General features: G+C 42.5%; 1 protein-coding gene across 4 annotated transcripts in view; it reads left to right on the forward strand.

The window, feature by feature from the left end:
• SGSM2 (small G protein signaling modulator 2) overlaps nt 1-18,651 on the forward strand; it is a 483,760-nt gene that overhangs the window by 359,693 nt on the left and 105,416 nt on the right. For all 4 annotated transcript variants that reach the window (XM_088449453.1, XM_088449451.1, XM_088449450.1 and 1 more), the window contains exons 5-8: nt 4,731-4,798; nt 5,851-5,999; nt 8,166-8,300; nt 10,064-10,188. In XM_088449453.1, the coding sequence (XP_088305579.1) occupies nt 4,731-4,798; nt 5,851-5,999; nt 8,166-8,300; nt 10,064-10,188 (477 nt within the window). The remainder of the gene's footprint in view (nt 1-4,730; nt 4,799-5,850; nt 6,000-8,165; nt 8,301-10,063; nt 10,189-18,651) is intronic.

An 18,651-nucleotide genomic window follows, 5' to 3' on the forward strand; every position in this document is an offset into this window, starting at 1 on the left:
AGAAAACGTGAAGTAAGGTGATGGTGCAGACCTCCTGCGTGCCCTAGGTAGCTTTCTCCCCTCTTTTCAGATGTTCATTATTGTTCCCTCCAGTGCTGTAACAGGGCATTAATGTGCCCTGTGCCAGCCCCGCCCCCTTTGCGCACTCCATTGCAGCTGTTTACACTGGCAGGGTGCTGTCTGTAGTGTCATCTTCTGCTCCTCAGAATGGGAACTGCACTAACTCACCAGCATGATGGCGCAGCTGCTTTACAGGTGAGGTTTTTAATCCCATCACTGCAGATGACAAGTGGTACTCGGCATCCGCATATACATAATAACTGCACATGGTTAGTCCCACTCAATTGTAATTGCGGCCGGCTTGCTTCCAACTCTAAATCGGCACCTCAGTGTCTCCAGGGGAATGGGGTATTTGCCTAGTTGGATTAATATATGTTCTATATGTGTCCACACATGCGCCTACCAGCTCGCCGTTTAAAAAATAATTTAATGTGTACCCAGCTTTACTGATCACAACCAACTGGCCTAAAAGGCATATAACATTTACAAATAAGTATCATAGTTCTGTAATAGTTTCCGTTAGGCTCTCTCTATGAAAACATTATGAAAATGTAGCCCACAGGTTATAATTAGAGATGTGTGGTTTTGCAGAAAACCGAACACACCCAAACTTTCTGGTTTCGAGTCGAATCAAGTCCCAGGTTGGATCACTTTTGGGGTTTTAAGTAGAACCGAGTCCCGACCTTGGTTTGCTGTAAATTCGGAATTAGGATATGAAAACCAAATCTCAAGTTTTGGATTGCATTTAGACAGGTCCAAATTACTTGATTTTAGCTATGTTTATTTTATCAATTTCAAAGAAATCCAAAAGCAAAACAGAAAAGATCCAAAACACTTGAGGGTGGTTTTGCCAAATCTAAAACCATAACATCTGTAATTATAATTGGCTAACACCATCTAAAGATGGCGTAAGATAATGAGGCCAAGCTCTGAATGGCTAAGCTTTTCGGAACTTGGTAAATGTATATTTTACGCAGACTTTTCTTTTAGGGGGGGGGGGAAAGAATGAATCCTGACTCCTCCCCTCTCTATGCATTACTCCTCCCACTTCCAGTCTTGGCTTCTCCAATTGAATGTGTTGAGACAAACAGGCACATCAACCAATTAAATATGTGCCTGCAGAGAGGGGGCGGGTACTAATTACACTAGCCCAGGTTTGCTGGAGGGGCCCGGGTTTGACGCCGCCCCCCTTCCCTTCTGCCTGTCAGGCTGTGAGCAGCTGTCTGTGGGGAGGAGTGATCACACTGATCGTGATCGCCTCCCTTCCCCCCAGATCTGCGCTGTGCTGTGGGGCTCACAGCGCCCCACGCCCCCCCCCCCTCACCAGCGCGCAGCATTGCAAAAAAAAAAAATTTTTCTAAGGGAGTGAGGCTTTGCCTTCTGTGATTAGTTCACGCCCCCTTTCCCTGGACGTGGGCCAGCTCTGCACACATGCAGCTGCCGCGTACTTTCTGATGTCACAGCAAAATTTAGCCAGAACACGGGTGAATTACATAATTGTCCATCTGCAGCAGCACTCAGATTTTTCTTCAATAAATCAGAGACTGTTTCAACGTATCAAGTTTATTTCAACTCGTCATTACCTGATATATATATATATATATATATATATATATATCTTCCTCCAGTATCCTGGACAGAGACACTCACCACCATGTGCAACTGTGTACTGATAAAGGTATTCATTTATCACCCAATTAAATGCAATTCAGCCAGATTCTAAGTCGACTTTTCCATTCCCATGGAACCTATTTCTAGTCTGGCTTATGTCAAGCAACATAATCACATGAGAAATAAGAAACATCCCGTTTCTGGGCTTTCAGGAAGCTCCCATCTCATAGATTTAGCATCCAACGCAGCTATTCATGCCAGCCCAACAGTGCATACCAACGACAGTGCATACACACTCACATCTACATCAATTGAATGAATTGCTGTTGTATTTTAATGTTATAATTACCTCCTCCAGCCCCTTAGTAAACAGACCTTGGATATATGGGACAACCCAAATTATTCAGCTCATCCTTCTGTCCCTCGACGTGCTTACAGGCAGTTTCCTGCAATCTGATTGGTGAATAGCTCCTGCCATCCACCAATCAGTGTGTGTAGACCTTCCACCACTTCACAGTAGTACAAGTTTTACTCAATTATGCACAATTTTAACAATGATGCTGCCCCAAATAACACAAAATAAAGTAACACCACCTTTAGTATATAGTTGAAAGACATAGATTAGTGTTCTTGGTTGGCGCTACTTGTTAATAGGAAATGTGCCTAGATGAGAAACATTATGGAGATAGGAATGAATGGTAATGTGATCTCCCTTTACTTTGGGTAAACCATCTTTATTCCTATCTCCATAATAGTTCTCATCTAGGCACATTTCCTATTAACCTGTAGCGCCAACCAAGAACACTAATCTATGTTTTTCGACCTCCTGACTTCCCACCACTATAACTGGTGAATGGCCAGCATCATCCACAAATCAGAATTCTAGCAGTCGTTTACAGGCTATGACAGACATGTCATACCCTGGATCGCCCTGGATCGCCACCAGTCCCAATAGACACCTGTGGTGATTGCAAACCTCATAAGCGACAAAAAATAGAAACACACCACTACGCATAAAACAAACAGCTCACTTTAACATTCACCTGGGTGTCACCCTACACCCCAATACTGAATAATGCACAAAAGTCAAATGTGTTTTCTAGAGGTGAGCGCTGTAGAAGACCCAAGGTAATTTTTTCGACCAATTGGTCCTCTCTTTTTCTTTTCCGATGACCCCTCAAGATGGTAGGTTAAAAAGGGGAGACAAAGAAAAAGGAAATAATGTGTAAAATCCTTTTTTCAACAAATTGTTCCTTATTCAACAGCCAAATATTGATCAATCAGCAGTGAACAACGTACCACACTCAGACCCTCATTTATTAACGAGTTTTATCACCAAAACAAGTAATAAATGTAACTGTGTATGATAAATGGTGCTCCAGCCAATCAGCTCCCAACTGTCATTTTTCTAACTTATGTCCAACTCTGCATGACCCCCATTATTTTTATTAGAGCTTCCAAATTTAGGTTTTGATATTCTGTTCTTACAGGACACACATTCCAACATGTGCTATCCACATTTAAATTGCTGTATGGCTACTATTTATATTACTATAGGTCACTATGTGGAAATTCTTCATCATCAATAATGTTTATTGAAGTAACAAATTTTACAGTAATGAAATAAGCATAGAAAGAATTAAAAAGAAAAAGAGGAATGTGGGGAGAGAAAAAAGGATGGGATAATAAGTGGGGAGGGGGAATACCGGGATGCAGATAGAAATATACAATGGAAAATAAAACTTTACATTCCTATGACGAAAATAACACATAAGTGAAAAGTAAGTAGAAAGTTGGAGTTGGGAGATATGCGTAACAGCAAGGAATGGGTGCCTCACACTACTGCAAAATGATTCATTGTTATGAGGGAAGGGTATAGGGGCAGGTTTACACTTCAGAAATGCTCTCAGGAGTATAACCACACCTCCAGTATGGCATGGCCACGCTCCCTCCCTGTACCTGGGCCCAGCAGAGCTGTCGGCAGCCCTGCCAGTATGGCACGGCCGTGCCTCTATTGTGATTTGGCCACACAGACTATACAGATTCCAGGCACTCCAAAGTTGAGTGGTTTTAGCAATCACATTAGTACACAAATGTGAGATAAACACAGCAGTTCTAATGTCCCGTTACTGTCAGGACTTATTTAAAACCTAAATAAAACTCATCATGCAGTTTAGTCCAAAAAATGAAAAAGATAAAACTAAATAAGGGGATGTCCTCCTACAGGGGATGTAGGATTGCGTACCCAACCCGCCCTAGCAGGCAGATTATTGCAGTGGTTTTCTTATTCTCTCCACCGTACACAGGCCCTGATTCAGAGACGGACGCTCTGACAAAGCGCTCGCTCTGAATCAGGGCCGTCCTTCTTAATTTTTAGAGCGGCCTCCTGGCTGCTCGTATAGCTGTGGATGACCACCCATAGCTATAGCGAGCGGCCAGGAAGATGGTTGCGATGGTCAAGACCATCGCGACCATCGGGCTTGCAACGAGGCCCTTGTGGTAGGGTCTCATTGCCGCAAGCCCTGGAGTGCTTTCGGCTCTATCAGAGCCAAGAGCACTCCCACTGACATCACTTGTGATGTCAGCGGGGCTGGCCCCAGACGGTAGGCGTTCCCATAGGAATGCCTCCGTCTGGGCAGCCACGCCCCTGGCACGCCCACCAAAGGGGGCGTGCTGTCACTCACCATCGTCAGCATGCCCCCTTTGGTATGAGACCCAGAGCGATAGCTTGCCCGTCGCTATCCGGGTCTCGCGCATGCGCACTGGGCCAACATCGACCCACTGAATCAGGCCCACATTTCTATCTGCTCCTGCAGCCTCACCAGTGACGTCACGGACAGTTTACACAGGGACACTTTCCATAGAGGAAGCGGTAGTGCGCCCACAGTATGCCTGCGCTAGGCAGCCAAAAGGCAATGCATAAAATGTGTATTTACTTATTCAGTGGTTATTAAATGGCCATTACTATTCATTATTTATTAAAGGAATGCTGTATGAAAAAGAACATGAAAACACAGCGTATAAAAAATGACGATTGTATATTATTTGTCTTTCTACAGTAAATATTATGAGAAAGAATCTTTAATGTCTGATCCAGTCTGTGGTCCAATTTTGGCTGTTCTTTTAGGTAAGAATATTGGAGAAAAATAGCAATATATGACTAGTTCTACAGTATAATTTATATAAGACACTGGACAGTTGTAGCATTATCTTTGCTAGGGGTGCTGTAATAGCTGTAATGTTTTCCAATACACTGCTGCAAATTGTACACGTAATAATAATAATATTTATATGTTCACATTGATTAATGTTGGCCAATCTATATATCACCCACTAACTGTAAGCAGACACTGTGCAACAAATTCAACAAAAACAAGAATAGATGTCAGTTTTATTATGGTGCTCTCTTATCCCCTTAGAAATAGAACATAAAGTAACATCTTGACTGGATATGCATTAAAATGATGTAAAGGTGTCAGATAATATAAAATACGCAATATTTAAGCAAGCAAAATATAAAACGATATTGCATGACATAAACTCCCCTCCAGTAGAAATCCGCCACCACTAGTGAGCCCCCAGTGATTGCAGTGGCTTCCCATTGAAAGCACTCTCTGCTAATCACGTGCTGGACAGGCAGTCTGGACTGAGATCTGCAGAAAGGGCTTCTAATGGGAAGAAACTCCTCTACCTCTCTGCCAGCTCTAATGCTTCCAGGGGATGTAGACGATGCCGTCCCTAGAAGCCGCAGGGGAGAAGGGCAGGAGGTGCGCAATTTTCAAGTTCCCCTGCCAGCTGTAATGGGCTTCAAGGGGCTGCAGCCAATGCAATATTCCACAGCGCTTTACAGAGAATATCTGGCCCCAGTGGAGCTTGCAATCTACATTCCTACCACATCCTCACACATATTCACACTAGGATTATTTTTTTTTTAGTTGGGGGTCATTTAACCTACTAGTATATTTTTGGAGCGTGGGAGGAAACCAGAGTACCCGGTGGAAACCCACGTAACCACAGGGAGAACATACAAACTCCACACAGTTAGGGCCATGGTGGGAATAGAACCCACAACCTCAATGCTGTGAGGCAGTAATGCTAACCATTACACCGTCTGTACTGCAGGTATTATGAAATGCAGCTATTCTTTATTTTTTTTCTTTGCTTTGTGTTTTCCTGCAGTGGGTCCTTGCGCACTAGAATATACAAAGTTAAAAACAGCTGATCACTATTGGACAGATCCCTCCGCAGATGAACTGGTGCAGAGGCACAGAATCCATGGTGCTCACACACGACAAGACTCCAGTCCTTGCAAGCGGCCTGCTCTTGGCGTATGTATTCAAGTCTGTATAACTTGCAGTATATATGGCATATCTCACAATCATACTTCATCTGACTGGACAAGCAATGGTAGCCTTAGATCTAGTAATACCATCTGAACATACCTCTCAACAAGCTGCCATTTTGAATGGTCAATATTTGTTTAGGTTCCAAACTAAATTCTCTCTTCATTCTTCATTGCACTTTTTTCTGTTTTGTTTGCATTATGTAGATTTATCACTTACATTTTGAGTTGTGCTCTATAGCTTTGATCACCTATTATAGATTGTATCTACATAAACATCTAGTACTGTAAAGTAATCCTACTTATCATTTATCTAGCACTTCTAGAAGATAATAGCTAGAATCTGATTGGTAACTATGGGCAACAACTCAGACTTTAGTAATTATACCCCCTAGAGTCTTTTTCTAAGATAGAGTCAGCAAAACGTAAAATGAAAGAGATAACATTGTTGTCTGCCCTTCGGGATTCTATTTAAAGCTATTCATTGCAAAATAAAATGCTGGCAAAAGCTACTGAAAATGACTAAAAACCTCTATTCAGGTCTATAAATAAACACATCTTAAGGTGTAAAATTAAATAATTTGACGTAAATCAGAGACAAATGCCGCAGTCTTCTTGTATAGCAACTGCTGGGACAGACTGACATTACTAGCTGTATTTTCTGACCTACAAAAACAAACATGCAGAAATCTGGCTGTTGACAAGCAAATATCATTAAGAATAACAATCTTAGCAAGTTAAGCAAAGCAAGAGTATGAGTCACCAATGATTATTTACAGAGGACAGAATGGCACGCTCTGATATCAGAGAGGTATTATATGTAGCACAGACACAAATGTTCAGCGCGTTTGAGGAAAGTACAAAACATTTTGACAATTCTGAACTATCGGGTCTATTACCTGCTCACTTGTTCTACCTGAGCTCACTCATTGTAAAGGCGGGTATCCACTACTAGATATACAAACGAGAGCACGATTACGACATTGCAATCGTGCTCTCGTTTATATATCTAGTGATGTGCCTAGACTGAACGTTCACTCATTCAGTCTAGGCAGATCAAGGAACCTCTCTGCCTCTCTTGCTGCTGCCGGACCTCTCTGCAATACACGGAAAGGGAAACAAACAGTCACAGCCTGATGATGCTGGACACACATGTTGTGACTGTTTGTTTCCTTTCCCGTGTATTGCAGAGAGGTCCGGCAGCAGCAAGAGAACAGTAGGTGCTCTCTATTGCTCCCCGTACATGCGAACCTGACGGGATCGTCAGGTTGGCCAGCATTTACGGGCGATGATAGATGGCAAAAATGACCAGCGGGCACGCGCATCGCTGGTCTTTTTTGTCATTTACATGCCCGATTTATGGGCTATTTGCGGGCGATTGTACGATAACGATGTCGTTATCGTGCAATCGCCTGTCAAAATCGCCTAGTGGATACCCCCCTGTAGTGTAGAGAAAATATTGCAGCTTTTATAAATTAGGTTCATGAAATGTGAGGAAAACAAAGAAATGCTGCTGTGGAATAGTAACACCTGTTGAATTTACTGGCCCAGTTACAGATAGAGTGAGTATGGCAGATGTTTAGCCAAGTCTTGGCAAATCATCCCATATTATTATTGTAGAATGGCTTTTCGTGCTGAGTAGGATTGAGTCATCTCTTTTTTCCATTCATCCTTGTTGTGGATTAGGTTGTAGGCTTGTAGTGCAGTAATATGATTCCTATCACTACCATATATTTGCAGCAAATTAATTCACACATTGTTTCTTTAAAAAGAAAAGGAGATTGAGATACTCTATGTAATAAAATTACTTAAATACAACATGTATTTTATTTACTTATTTTAATTGCAAATCACCATTTTATTCACTTTCTTTCAAATACTGAAATTCGTGCAATTGCTTATCACTTGTAGTGCATAGGATAATTATCTTTGTAGGAGCGTATTACTGACTTTGTAGCCAAGTAGAGTGTCACTCTGGAGCTTCCAGATTGTGTCTATCATTTTCTACAATGCAATAGAAAAATGCTAGCTATAATCTGATTGGTTGCTATAGGTATTACCACCACTTGTCTGTTTTAGAAGCTTTAGTAAATCTGCCCCTAGATCCATGCCATGTCAGCCTCCTAAGTATTTTAATTATTCACTTTTACAGATCAAGAAGCGGCATTCCAGTGGTAGTATGTCAGAAGATAAATTTGCGGCATCAGCCAGAGAATATGTCGAGTCACTTCACCAAAACTCCAGGATCCATCTTCTCTATGGGAAGAACAATGTTCTTGTCCAACCAGTAAGTTGTCTGCTTGTATTATTTTTCCTGTGGTTGTTTCAATGGTAATTTTAGATCAATTTAAAGCCTAATTAGAATCTGCTTTGCTTTATTGTGAATGCACAGTAAAGCAACATGTACTATTGTGTGAAGTGTAATTGCAACTTATTTGCCTTAGTGAGTAAAGGCCCCCATACACCTACGCGATTTGTAGACGATCGACGTACATTCAGTCTTGTTGAAATCGTGCATTTTTTCATCCAATGCGCGCTCCCATGGGTCCTTCAATCGTATCTTATGATCATATGTGCAGCACATGTGTTCCATCGTATCGTGTTCAGAAAGTGGCATTTTTTTTTTTCATGCGATCCATTGTGTGGCAATACAGTCATTTCAATGACTGTTTGTCCCTATTCCCTAATGAGCGTGTGAGGCACAGGATCGATCTTACGACAGATCCTGTGCTAAGAAAAAAAAGAAATGGTGACGATGGGACTGCAGGGTTATCCGATGTGAATCGGATCGGATGCTGATCGCGTAGGTGTATGGGCCCTATTACACTCGTCCCCTGGAGATGAGTCCTTTTTGTTTCAAGAGTTTAACCAGTGGTTCTCAAACTCAGTCCTCAGGACCCCATACAGGTCACGTTTTCCAGGTCACCCAGCAGGTGCACAGGTATATTCATTACTCGCTGACACATTTTAAAAGATCCACAGGTGGAGCTAATTATTTCACTTCTGTGAGGAGGCCAGAAAAACATGACCTGAGGACCAAGTTTGAGAACCTGTGGTTTAAACAAATAAAGTAAATGACCGTATCTCCCTCTTACTCACTAAACTAGGCCTGCCTGGGCACACTATAATAAGTGAGATGCGCAGTCTCTGATTAGTTCGGATTTCCCAACAAATTTGAATGTTTCCCGCCAAAAGTTGTGTCTCAGAAAGAGGCAAGACGTCATCTATCATGGACAAGCATTTTCTTTCATGGACTTTTGTCCAGGAAAGATGATGTTTGTGCATGAAAGATGACGACGTCTTGCCCCTTTCTGAGACACAATTTTGGTGGGAAAATCTGAATTTGGTGGGAAATTCGAACCAGCCCGAGTCTGCACATCTCTAATAATAATGAGGAATTTTCATTGATCATTCATGACGCAAAATTGCAGCCTTGTCTGAATCAGGCACTAGGGGCTGATACTGAGTTGGGAGTAAAGCAAAAAAGTAACTTTGGCAGAACCATGTTGCACTGCAGGTCAGGCAGATTTGAAATGTGCAGAGAGATTTAGATTTGAAAGGAACATGTCCAAACCCAGTTTTAAACTGCAGCTGTACAGTATTTATGGGCTTCTGTACATACTAAAGCAGCTGGGATGCTGAGAGGCAAGGTTCGGGTACTACTTACCCGGGTCTAAGCAAGATGGAGGGGCCTGGTGGGGACCAGATTAGTAGCACATTGGGCATGAGAGAGAGGATGTTGCTGCTCCTCAGTGGTATCAGTCTCTCTCCCCAGCTCAGCAAACGCTGCTGTGTGCTGGGCTGCGGAAGGTCCAGGGAGGCTGCTGTCATTGAACAGCAGCAGTATCCTCACTCTCCCTGAAGGAGGGGGGCGCTGGCCAACGGGGACAAATCGACCCCACTTCCAGCTGGCGTCATGGTACTTTTAAAAAAAAAAAAAAGTTGGGAGGCAGCTCGGCCACGCCCTTTGACTATGAATTGCTTTATAGATTCCCTGAAAAAACATAAGCGTAAGCAATGTCCAAAATAAAATGTAGAATGTCTCTCTAGAAAGAAGATATGGAAGCTATTCCTGGATATCTTTCCCTACATCAGTGTGGTGAGAGCCTGACATTAAAATGGACCCCAAATCAGTTGCTAAATGGAACACTCGGAGATTCAGAGCTTGAAAAGAGGTAACGTCGTCATTGCTTCATCTCTTTGGTGTTAAAATGAGCATATCAAAGCTTGCTATTCAGGATCCCCTGCCCCATATCAACCCTTTAGGTTTCTGCTTATGTCAGTTACACATCAGTAATAGTTAATAGTATTACAAGGGACAGTAGAGATAGAGGAGGTAACAGTCTGATTTGAATGGGGGATACTTACCTACTCTTACGGAAGTTGCGGGAGGCTCCCAAATTTTCAGGGAGCCCCCCCGCACCCCAGGAATAGTATCTAGATCTCTCACCCACTTCCTTGTGAAGTGGGCAGGATGGGGAGAGAATTGCCGGGAATTGCGGCTCTATATTCAGAGGGCGGGGCTAAATAAAGCGGAAATGGAATCTGGCTCCACCCCCAAAGTGGCCAGCTGTGTCTGCTCTCCAGGCATCTCCTGGGGAGCAGATAATAAAAGTCTGTAAGTATGGAATGGGGGTTTCTGGGATATTATTATTTATGTATTTTATCCTTATTTATATAGCACCTACATATTACACGGTGCCCCTGTCCTTCCCAGCGGAGCTTACGCTTACTCTATATTGCATGCAGTACAACTTGAAAGTACGCATTGGGGTCAATTTTCTCACAAACCAATTAACATGCTGGTGTATCTTTGTAGTGTAGGAAGACATCAAGGTGCCCAGAGGAAATTCACACAATCAGGGTAGAACATACAAATCTCACATTGTATGTGCCCAGGCTTAAATCAAATCCATGGCGCAAGAGATGTGAAGCCGTCATGCTCACCCTTGTGCTGCCATGCACTTCACAGTTACATTTTCTGACATATGATCAGGTTAAGTATATACTGCATTGTAAACCTCTGTTTCCTGTATTCACCATATAGCGTTTTTTATTATGGAGCCAGCGGGTTGTTCTTGTATTTAACTATATTCTGAGGCAGCTTTTATACTATAGTAGCAAATGGATCATATGGCTTTATGAATATTTCAGTGCTACTGAACCTTAAAGCTGGGTACACACTAGACGATATATTGATCAAATTTGTTGTTTTGAGACGAATTGGAACAACATACCGTCCAAATCATCTAATGTGCATGCACTTTTGCGCACTCCCGTGCATCGTTCCTCGCATCTTCTCATCTGCTGTGCTGCCTATCAGAAGAGAAGATATCTTTAACGATTTAGAGCAAATCGTGCAGTGTGTACGCCCAACCAGACAACCAGGCGATATGACGTTCCAATCTGGGCTCTCACGATGACACCTCAGCCATTCCCATTGTTAAGATGGTCGTATGGTGTTTAAAATGCAAAACATATATCGTTCTGTCATTTGGAAAATTGCATAATGTCTACGCACTATATTGTTTGTTTTGGGTATGAAGGGAAACCGGAATGACCATCGCGTCGTTTGCACATCGTCTAGTGTGTACTTAGCTTAAGTTGCCTTGTGCAAGGATGCAGCAATAAAGTCATTTTGCCCTTTGATCTTAGATAACCTGCTTTGGTATCCATTATCTGGTGGAAGACAGCCCAAAGCACAACAGACTTGTATAATGTACAGTACGACACAATTAAGCAGAATAGATCATTAATGGCAGGGCCGTAACTAGGGTGGTGCGACCTGTGCCATGGCACAGAGCACCACAGGGCAGGGGGCGCTGTTTGGGACTGTGATTTTTCTGTTTATTATCATTCTAACTTGTAGCTTCCTCTTCATTTATCCCCAGCATCTACTGGCTGCCCCATCTCTTCCCTGGCCCTTCCCCATGAGGGCATGGTCCTTTTTCGGGTGTGCATCTAATGTCCCTATTTGAACACAAATTTGGTGCACAGGGCACCAAAAAGGCTAGTTACGGCTCTGATTAATGGACTATAATTTCACTTATGTGCCTTAATAGTCTCTCGGGTTATCTATTCAGCGACATATGGGGAAAAAATCCAGGGATACATTTTCTGGGCTTGGGTCTGTCCCTGAAATCAAGAACAGGTTACAGCTATGGTGATATAGATAAGTACAGAGGAAATTTGCTGCCACTTTGTATTTCAGCTTTAAAGGTGGGTACACACCTAGCCGATACATCTGTAGATGATGGTCGGTTATATGAACTGAACGACCATCATCTTCCAAGCAGCCGCAGGTCCTGCTGGCCGGGGGGTGGGTCGGGGGCGTGTCCGCCCCCCCATCCCCTTGCCACTGCATGTGTACGAGCGGTCGGCTGATCGAGAAAGAGAACACATAAAATGTTATCACAATGTATTAAACATGGCTTACAGGTATACAAGCCCAAAATATTGTGGTGATTCTTATGCTGGCCATACACGCTACAATTATCGGGGCGTTCTGCCCGATATCCGCGGATCGCCCCTATAATTATAGCGTGTGCACGGGAGACCGAGGGTTATATATCGCTCGGTCGGGCATGCCGGATTGTCCAGCATGCCTGTCTGATGCGATATTTATGAGTTTAAATGTCGTCCGCATCGGGCAGTGTATGCCCAGCCGTGGCCGACAGACAGACATTTCCTGTGCTCCTTCCCATGGGAGGAACAGGGAAGTGTCTCCTCCCCCGGGCGCGGTGTGCAGATGTCGGGGCTTATACACTCTAGGATATATCACCATGTATGCCGCCGACATCTGCGGGCTGGCAGGCTGCCAGATAAAATGTCTGTCGCTCTGACAGGCATTTTATCTGGACGTGTATGCCCAGCTTTATATCTGAACATCCTCCAGTGTCTCTCAAATACAAAGAAACATATAGGCATTGCTCCCTGTAATAAATGTGAATCATAGTGTTGTCAGTGATAAAATAATGCTATGATTTTGGTGCAGAGAATATAATCACCATTTTGGAAGAGAGCGAAAAGGTGTATAAATAATTTTCCTCAAGAGACTGGAATTTGTATAATGTTGTTACTTCTTTAATTCCGATATTATATAATTAAAACAAGTGCAATACTGTTTTCATTTCAGAGAAGTAATAGAAATTGTCCTCACATGTGACCAGGTAAGGACATAGAGCCTAAGGTGGACGCAGAAGCTGCGTCTATTGGTGGTCGCCCGTCTGTGACTTTATGTAGATGTCGATACGCAGTGATTCCCGTGTGTACATCCGCACTTCCGAATGTGCAAACACTGAGACGCCCACTGTCAGGGTCTGTACATTCAGTAATACTGATTTGTGGCTCCTTAGACGCCACCATCAGTCGCACCATCAAAACTTGCTCAAGCTCTATGGCAGGTGCAGTTCCTCTGCATGAGTATGTCCTCCAGTGTGGGCGGTTGAGCGTCAGTGCATGGCAACCACTTTCACCAACATGCCAGGGACACTCCCATAACACGCCCATAAGATGAACCATTTCCGTGCGTACGCTAAGTCACCTCCCTGTCACCACCCAGAAACGCCCACTACATTTTCAGTACACTTCTCCCTGTTTGGGTCTGAATAGTCAATAGAACAGTTTGCAATGGGATTCTCCTCTGGTCCTCTCTATCTAAAGGTGCCTACACACTAGATGATATTATGCACGATTTGGCCGATTGCGACGCATCGGAACGACACATTGTGCATAATATGTGCAAATTATGAGCATCCACTTATGATAATGATGCTGATGCGCGTACCTACAAGTCGTCCGTCGTATGTTCAGATCTTACCTACAGCAGGTAAGATCTGGCAATGTCGTACACGATACGCAGTATATCGCTCATGTCTTTGCCTGAACCATATGTTGTTTGGGCCCGCACGATGCCAACGTCATCACTTGACACAGATGCATGGACGGCTCAGTGAGATCCATCCATGCATCTGTGTAAAAAGCACAACCAGCTTTTCACAGCTGGTCCTGGATGTGGAAATACAGGGGACAAATGACATAGGGGTACCTTGTATTTAGCACAACCAGCACTGGGCTCAGCAGAGCCAGTCCTGGTTTTGTAAATACAGGGGACAAAAAGAGTAGGGGTCCCCTGTATTATCCATAACCAGCACCAAACTCTTTCTAGCAGGGGAGTAATACCAAAGCCAGGGGAACCCTTTCACCGGGTCCCCCAGCCATAGCATTACCCCTGACTGCTAGTCAGCCCAGACCGTGGATCCCTGGGAAGATGGGGTCCCCCCATTAAGGGGTCCCCTCTCCAGGGCACCCCAGGCCTAGGCTGATAGCCCAGGGCTATCCCCGGCACCCCTGGACGGTGGGTGCTGGGTTGATTATGTAAAGTGTAGTGCAAATGAAAGAAGTAAAAATATTGTCTTTTGCAGTAGAACTACAGGTCCCAGCAAGCCTCCCCCACCTGCTGTTACTTGGAGAACCACAAGTACCAGCATGCGGGGAATTATGGGCCTGTTGGTACCTGTAGTTCACCTGCAAAAGAAATATTAAAAAAAGACATCACACACAGTGATTTCAAGGGATATCACTGACGACATCGCATCGTTTGCAGGTCATCTAGTGTGTAGGCACCTTACCAGTCAAGTCCCAAAAAAAATAGAAACCACTGTTTCTACATGTTTTGGGGGAGTCACCCCACTTCCTCAGGAATAAAGTGCTGACACTGAAGGCAGCCTCTGGCAGACATTGTAGCCATGTGCACCACATCGACATATAAAAAATGCTTGGTATGTAGTAATCCAGGGATCATCAAAAGTAATAGCACATGTAATCATATAATATCAACCCCCAATATGCAATTATCTACAGGTGCCCACAGCTATTGGGTAAGTTATTCGACATGAAATAGAAATAATACGGTATATGAAGGGGGCTATTCAATTGATTTCTGTGACTAATGGGCGCCTGTAGGATCAAGTCAATTGTTGCTTTGTTCAGGCACGATAGACGCTGGTGCCAGCATTTCTGCTTACAGTCTCCTGAGGTGGAAAGCAGAAATGTCCGATAAGTTCTTAGTTTGGGAGTCCAAACTGCTGTTTGGGCGCCCTAACCAAGACTTTAGATGGGTTTAGCCATTTTACGCGGCTAAACCTAGTCTGATTGGGCGCTATAATTAATGGGCTCCCAAGACAATTGAATTGCTACATTGGGCGCCCATAAAATAGCACTGCTAAAAAAATCAATTGAACCGCCCCTGTAGTGTCAAACACGGGTGTGGTATTACTTGTCGACAGTTATGTTGACATTCATCATATCTACACGGATGATATGTTGACATGATTAACTGGTGACAAACTTTCCCTGGTGGCCCAGTGGTCACTTACCTTCTACTGGCATCAGCGGTGGCTCCAGCTTCTTCTTCCGGATCCCGGCGGCCATTTCCAGTCACTTCCGGCGCGGACTTGTGGTGCTCCAGCATTCCACTAAGTATTTCTCCTATTGTCCCCAACCCTAATCCCTAACCCTCCTTGTAATGCCTAACCCTAATGTCCCCTACCCACAGCCTAACCATAACCCCCCCTCCCCATAGCTTAACTCTAGCCCTGAAGGCGGCGCTTAACTAACGATCGGCATATTCAGCATGTCAGCATTTCACACGGCGACCGTTCTGATGTGGACATGTCGACATTTTGAGGTTGTCAACATGTTGCCTGTCGACAGTTTGAACCATGTCAACATTCTGAAGTCGACATTGTGGTGTTGACAAGTTGATTGTTGACATGGTTAATGTCAACCTTTTGACCAGATACCGTCATATACAAGATCTGTGAAATACATACCTAATAGACATCAACATTTTGTAAACAGGCTGAATGCTTAGAGGAAGAGTTATTACCTGCATGTTATGATTTGAGACTGAAAAAATGAGAGATAAAAAAAATATTTACTGGCTTGACATTTTATTTTTGCAGTTTGGGTCACATCAATGTGACAATATGCAATAGCTATAGGGCAGTAATTAGCATCTTCTTATTACAGTACTGATATGATTTGCTATCTCATTTGACAAACTGTGTAAATTGCCACATTTGACAATAATCCTGTTGGCCAACCCCTGTGTTGTCTGCGAAAATATCACTTTTATAATGTTACCCTTTTAATTAGTGAGAATCTTGAGATGTGTAAATCGAACTTAATTTGGTTGTTTTCCAAATCCAGACAGTTTTGTGACTCATATTAACATAAAACATAGACTACAGTCAAAAGCTGCAAAGATGTTAAAGAATTGATATCCACCATATTGTTTGTGTGAGGCCTAGTGGCTAATTTTAATACTGTGGAAAGTCCTACGGCGGGAGCCCGACACCCAGCTTACCGATTGGACAGCCGTGGGGGGGAGGGTTAGATTAGGGGCTCCCGGGAGGGATTTAGAGTTAGGCACCCCCGGGAGGTTATGGTTAGGCTAGGGGAAAGGGGTGTTAGGGTTAAGCACCCCCCGGGGTACTTAGGTTTAGGGGACGGGGAAGGGGGGGTTAGGTTTAGGCACTTAGAGGGGGGATTAGGGTTAGGCACTTGGGGGGGAGGTTAGGGTTAGGCATCCCTAAGGGAGGTAGCAAAGTATTTTGGTGCGCTGTCACTATGGCAGCCAGACAGAGGTAGTCAGCCTCTACACCAATATGGAAAGAGTAAAATGAAATGACTGGCGCTATGAATATTAAATAATGAAATAAAAAAAATAAAAAAATTGAGTAAGAAGCGGAAGTCTAATAAAACATATTTAGACACATTTTAATAACAATTAGACATATAAATAACATATTCAATGAAAGGAAATATAAAAATAAGGAAATAAATCAATGTAAAATCACTATTAGTGGAGCATCGATGGTGAGTCAAACGATTATTCACTATCTATGGACATCCTGGGTATGAATCTTTGAGATAGTATCCAGATGATAAAGTCAGGAGACAATGTTATAAAGGTTCAAATAGCCACAAATAATTACCAGCTTGAAGTCCTTCGGGATAGCAGTCCAATTAGCAGATAACTGCAAGATTTAGTATCAATGATGTTGTTGGTAAGACTGGTATTTAATCTTCAGTCCATAAGGAAGGTCCCTCAGGATTAGTTCCGCTGAGCAGAACACTATATTGCTGGTCGTGGGTATAGATGTAGAAACTGTTGGCTCCTTGTATATGAAAATAGAGCCTGGTATATTCACAAGGTTCCTTGGATCCACAGTCAGATAGTACCAATGTCCATAGAGAGGATAAATGGTTGCTTAACGCATTTCGCTGGATGGCAGAACTCCAGCTTCATCAGAAGCATAATGGACTGACTCTGAAAAGCTCCATATATACCCCTTTAAAGGGTATAACAAGAAACACCTGTATGTCTAATTAATAGACTTCCGCTTCATTAAAATCCTTATGAGCCAAATATAAATAAAATAATGAAGGCAATCCTTTTCTACATAAAATATTTATTTATACATACAAATAAATGTATTAACCAACCTCGTTTAGTTGTATTTATACATTGTTATTAGAAACCCATTCCGAATATCAATCCGATCACGTGACTACAAAGTGTCACGTGATCAGATTGAAACCAATGAAAACTCCCATCATGTTTATAAATGGTTGCTAGGTAACCAAAGGAAAATCTGAATATCCCGGATCATCTTACTGCAACGGGTATATATAGAAAGACTGATGTTAAACTAATGACATTAGAAGATAGATGTTAACTAACCGTTTGGTCGCCATCATGTATAGTCATGTTCATTCCAATAACTGATATGTGGCAAGCGCTCATGTTTATGATTCGTAAATGTGTCAAATACGGCAATCTATCTTTATTATATTGTTTGTTGTTATTATCCATAAAACAACTCCGAATATAAGTATGGTACAATGGTTGCAGGTCTCATAAAGTAAAAAACACCTGCATTCATATCCTATTAGACAGGTTACCAAGCAACCAGCTCGTCATAAATTTCTCCGGTCACGTGTCTTCGTCACATGTCAATCGGAAACCAATATCACATCAATATCAATAAACTAAGGTTGCTAAGCAACCTTATGCGTACCACTCGATAAGGTTATATTATTTCACATAATGAAAAAGTTAGATAGCGTTTAGTATTATTAAAGATTACTTAGACATGTAACCCTTTCAGTTGTCTAAAAAACCAACAGTATTCCACAAGGTAGGACATAAACTATAACCAGTGAGAAAGAATACTAATATCCCAAGTTACAATGATATTATTAATAGATTTTACTATATGTTTGATAAACATCTGAAAACAGCCATCGATCATATATCCACTCATGGATGTCTCAAAATGTAACCACTAAAACCCCAATTGAAAAATAGAACAACATAATATTATCTACTATAATGAATAGAATAGACATGTGTTACAGATTAAGTTTAGCAATACATACCAAATACTTAGTATTCACATTCAGCATTTAATATGTATCTGATTCTACACGTCATCTTACTCAATTTTTTTTTTTTTATTTCATTATTTAATATTCATAGCGCCAGTCATTTCATTTTACTCTATCCCTAAGGGAGGGTTAGGTTTAGGGGGTAGAATAGGGTTTTTAAATACTTACCTTTGGGGGATCTG

Source organism: Taudactylus pleione, unplaced genomic scaffold (genome assembly GCF_031769625.1).
Source record: "Taudactylus pleione unplaced genomic scaffold, aTauple2 ptg000485l, whole genome shotgun sequence".
NCBI classification, from domain to species: Eukaryota; Metazoa; Chordata; class Amphibia; order Anura; family Myobatrachidae; genus Taudactylus; species Taudactylus pleione.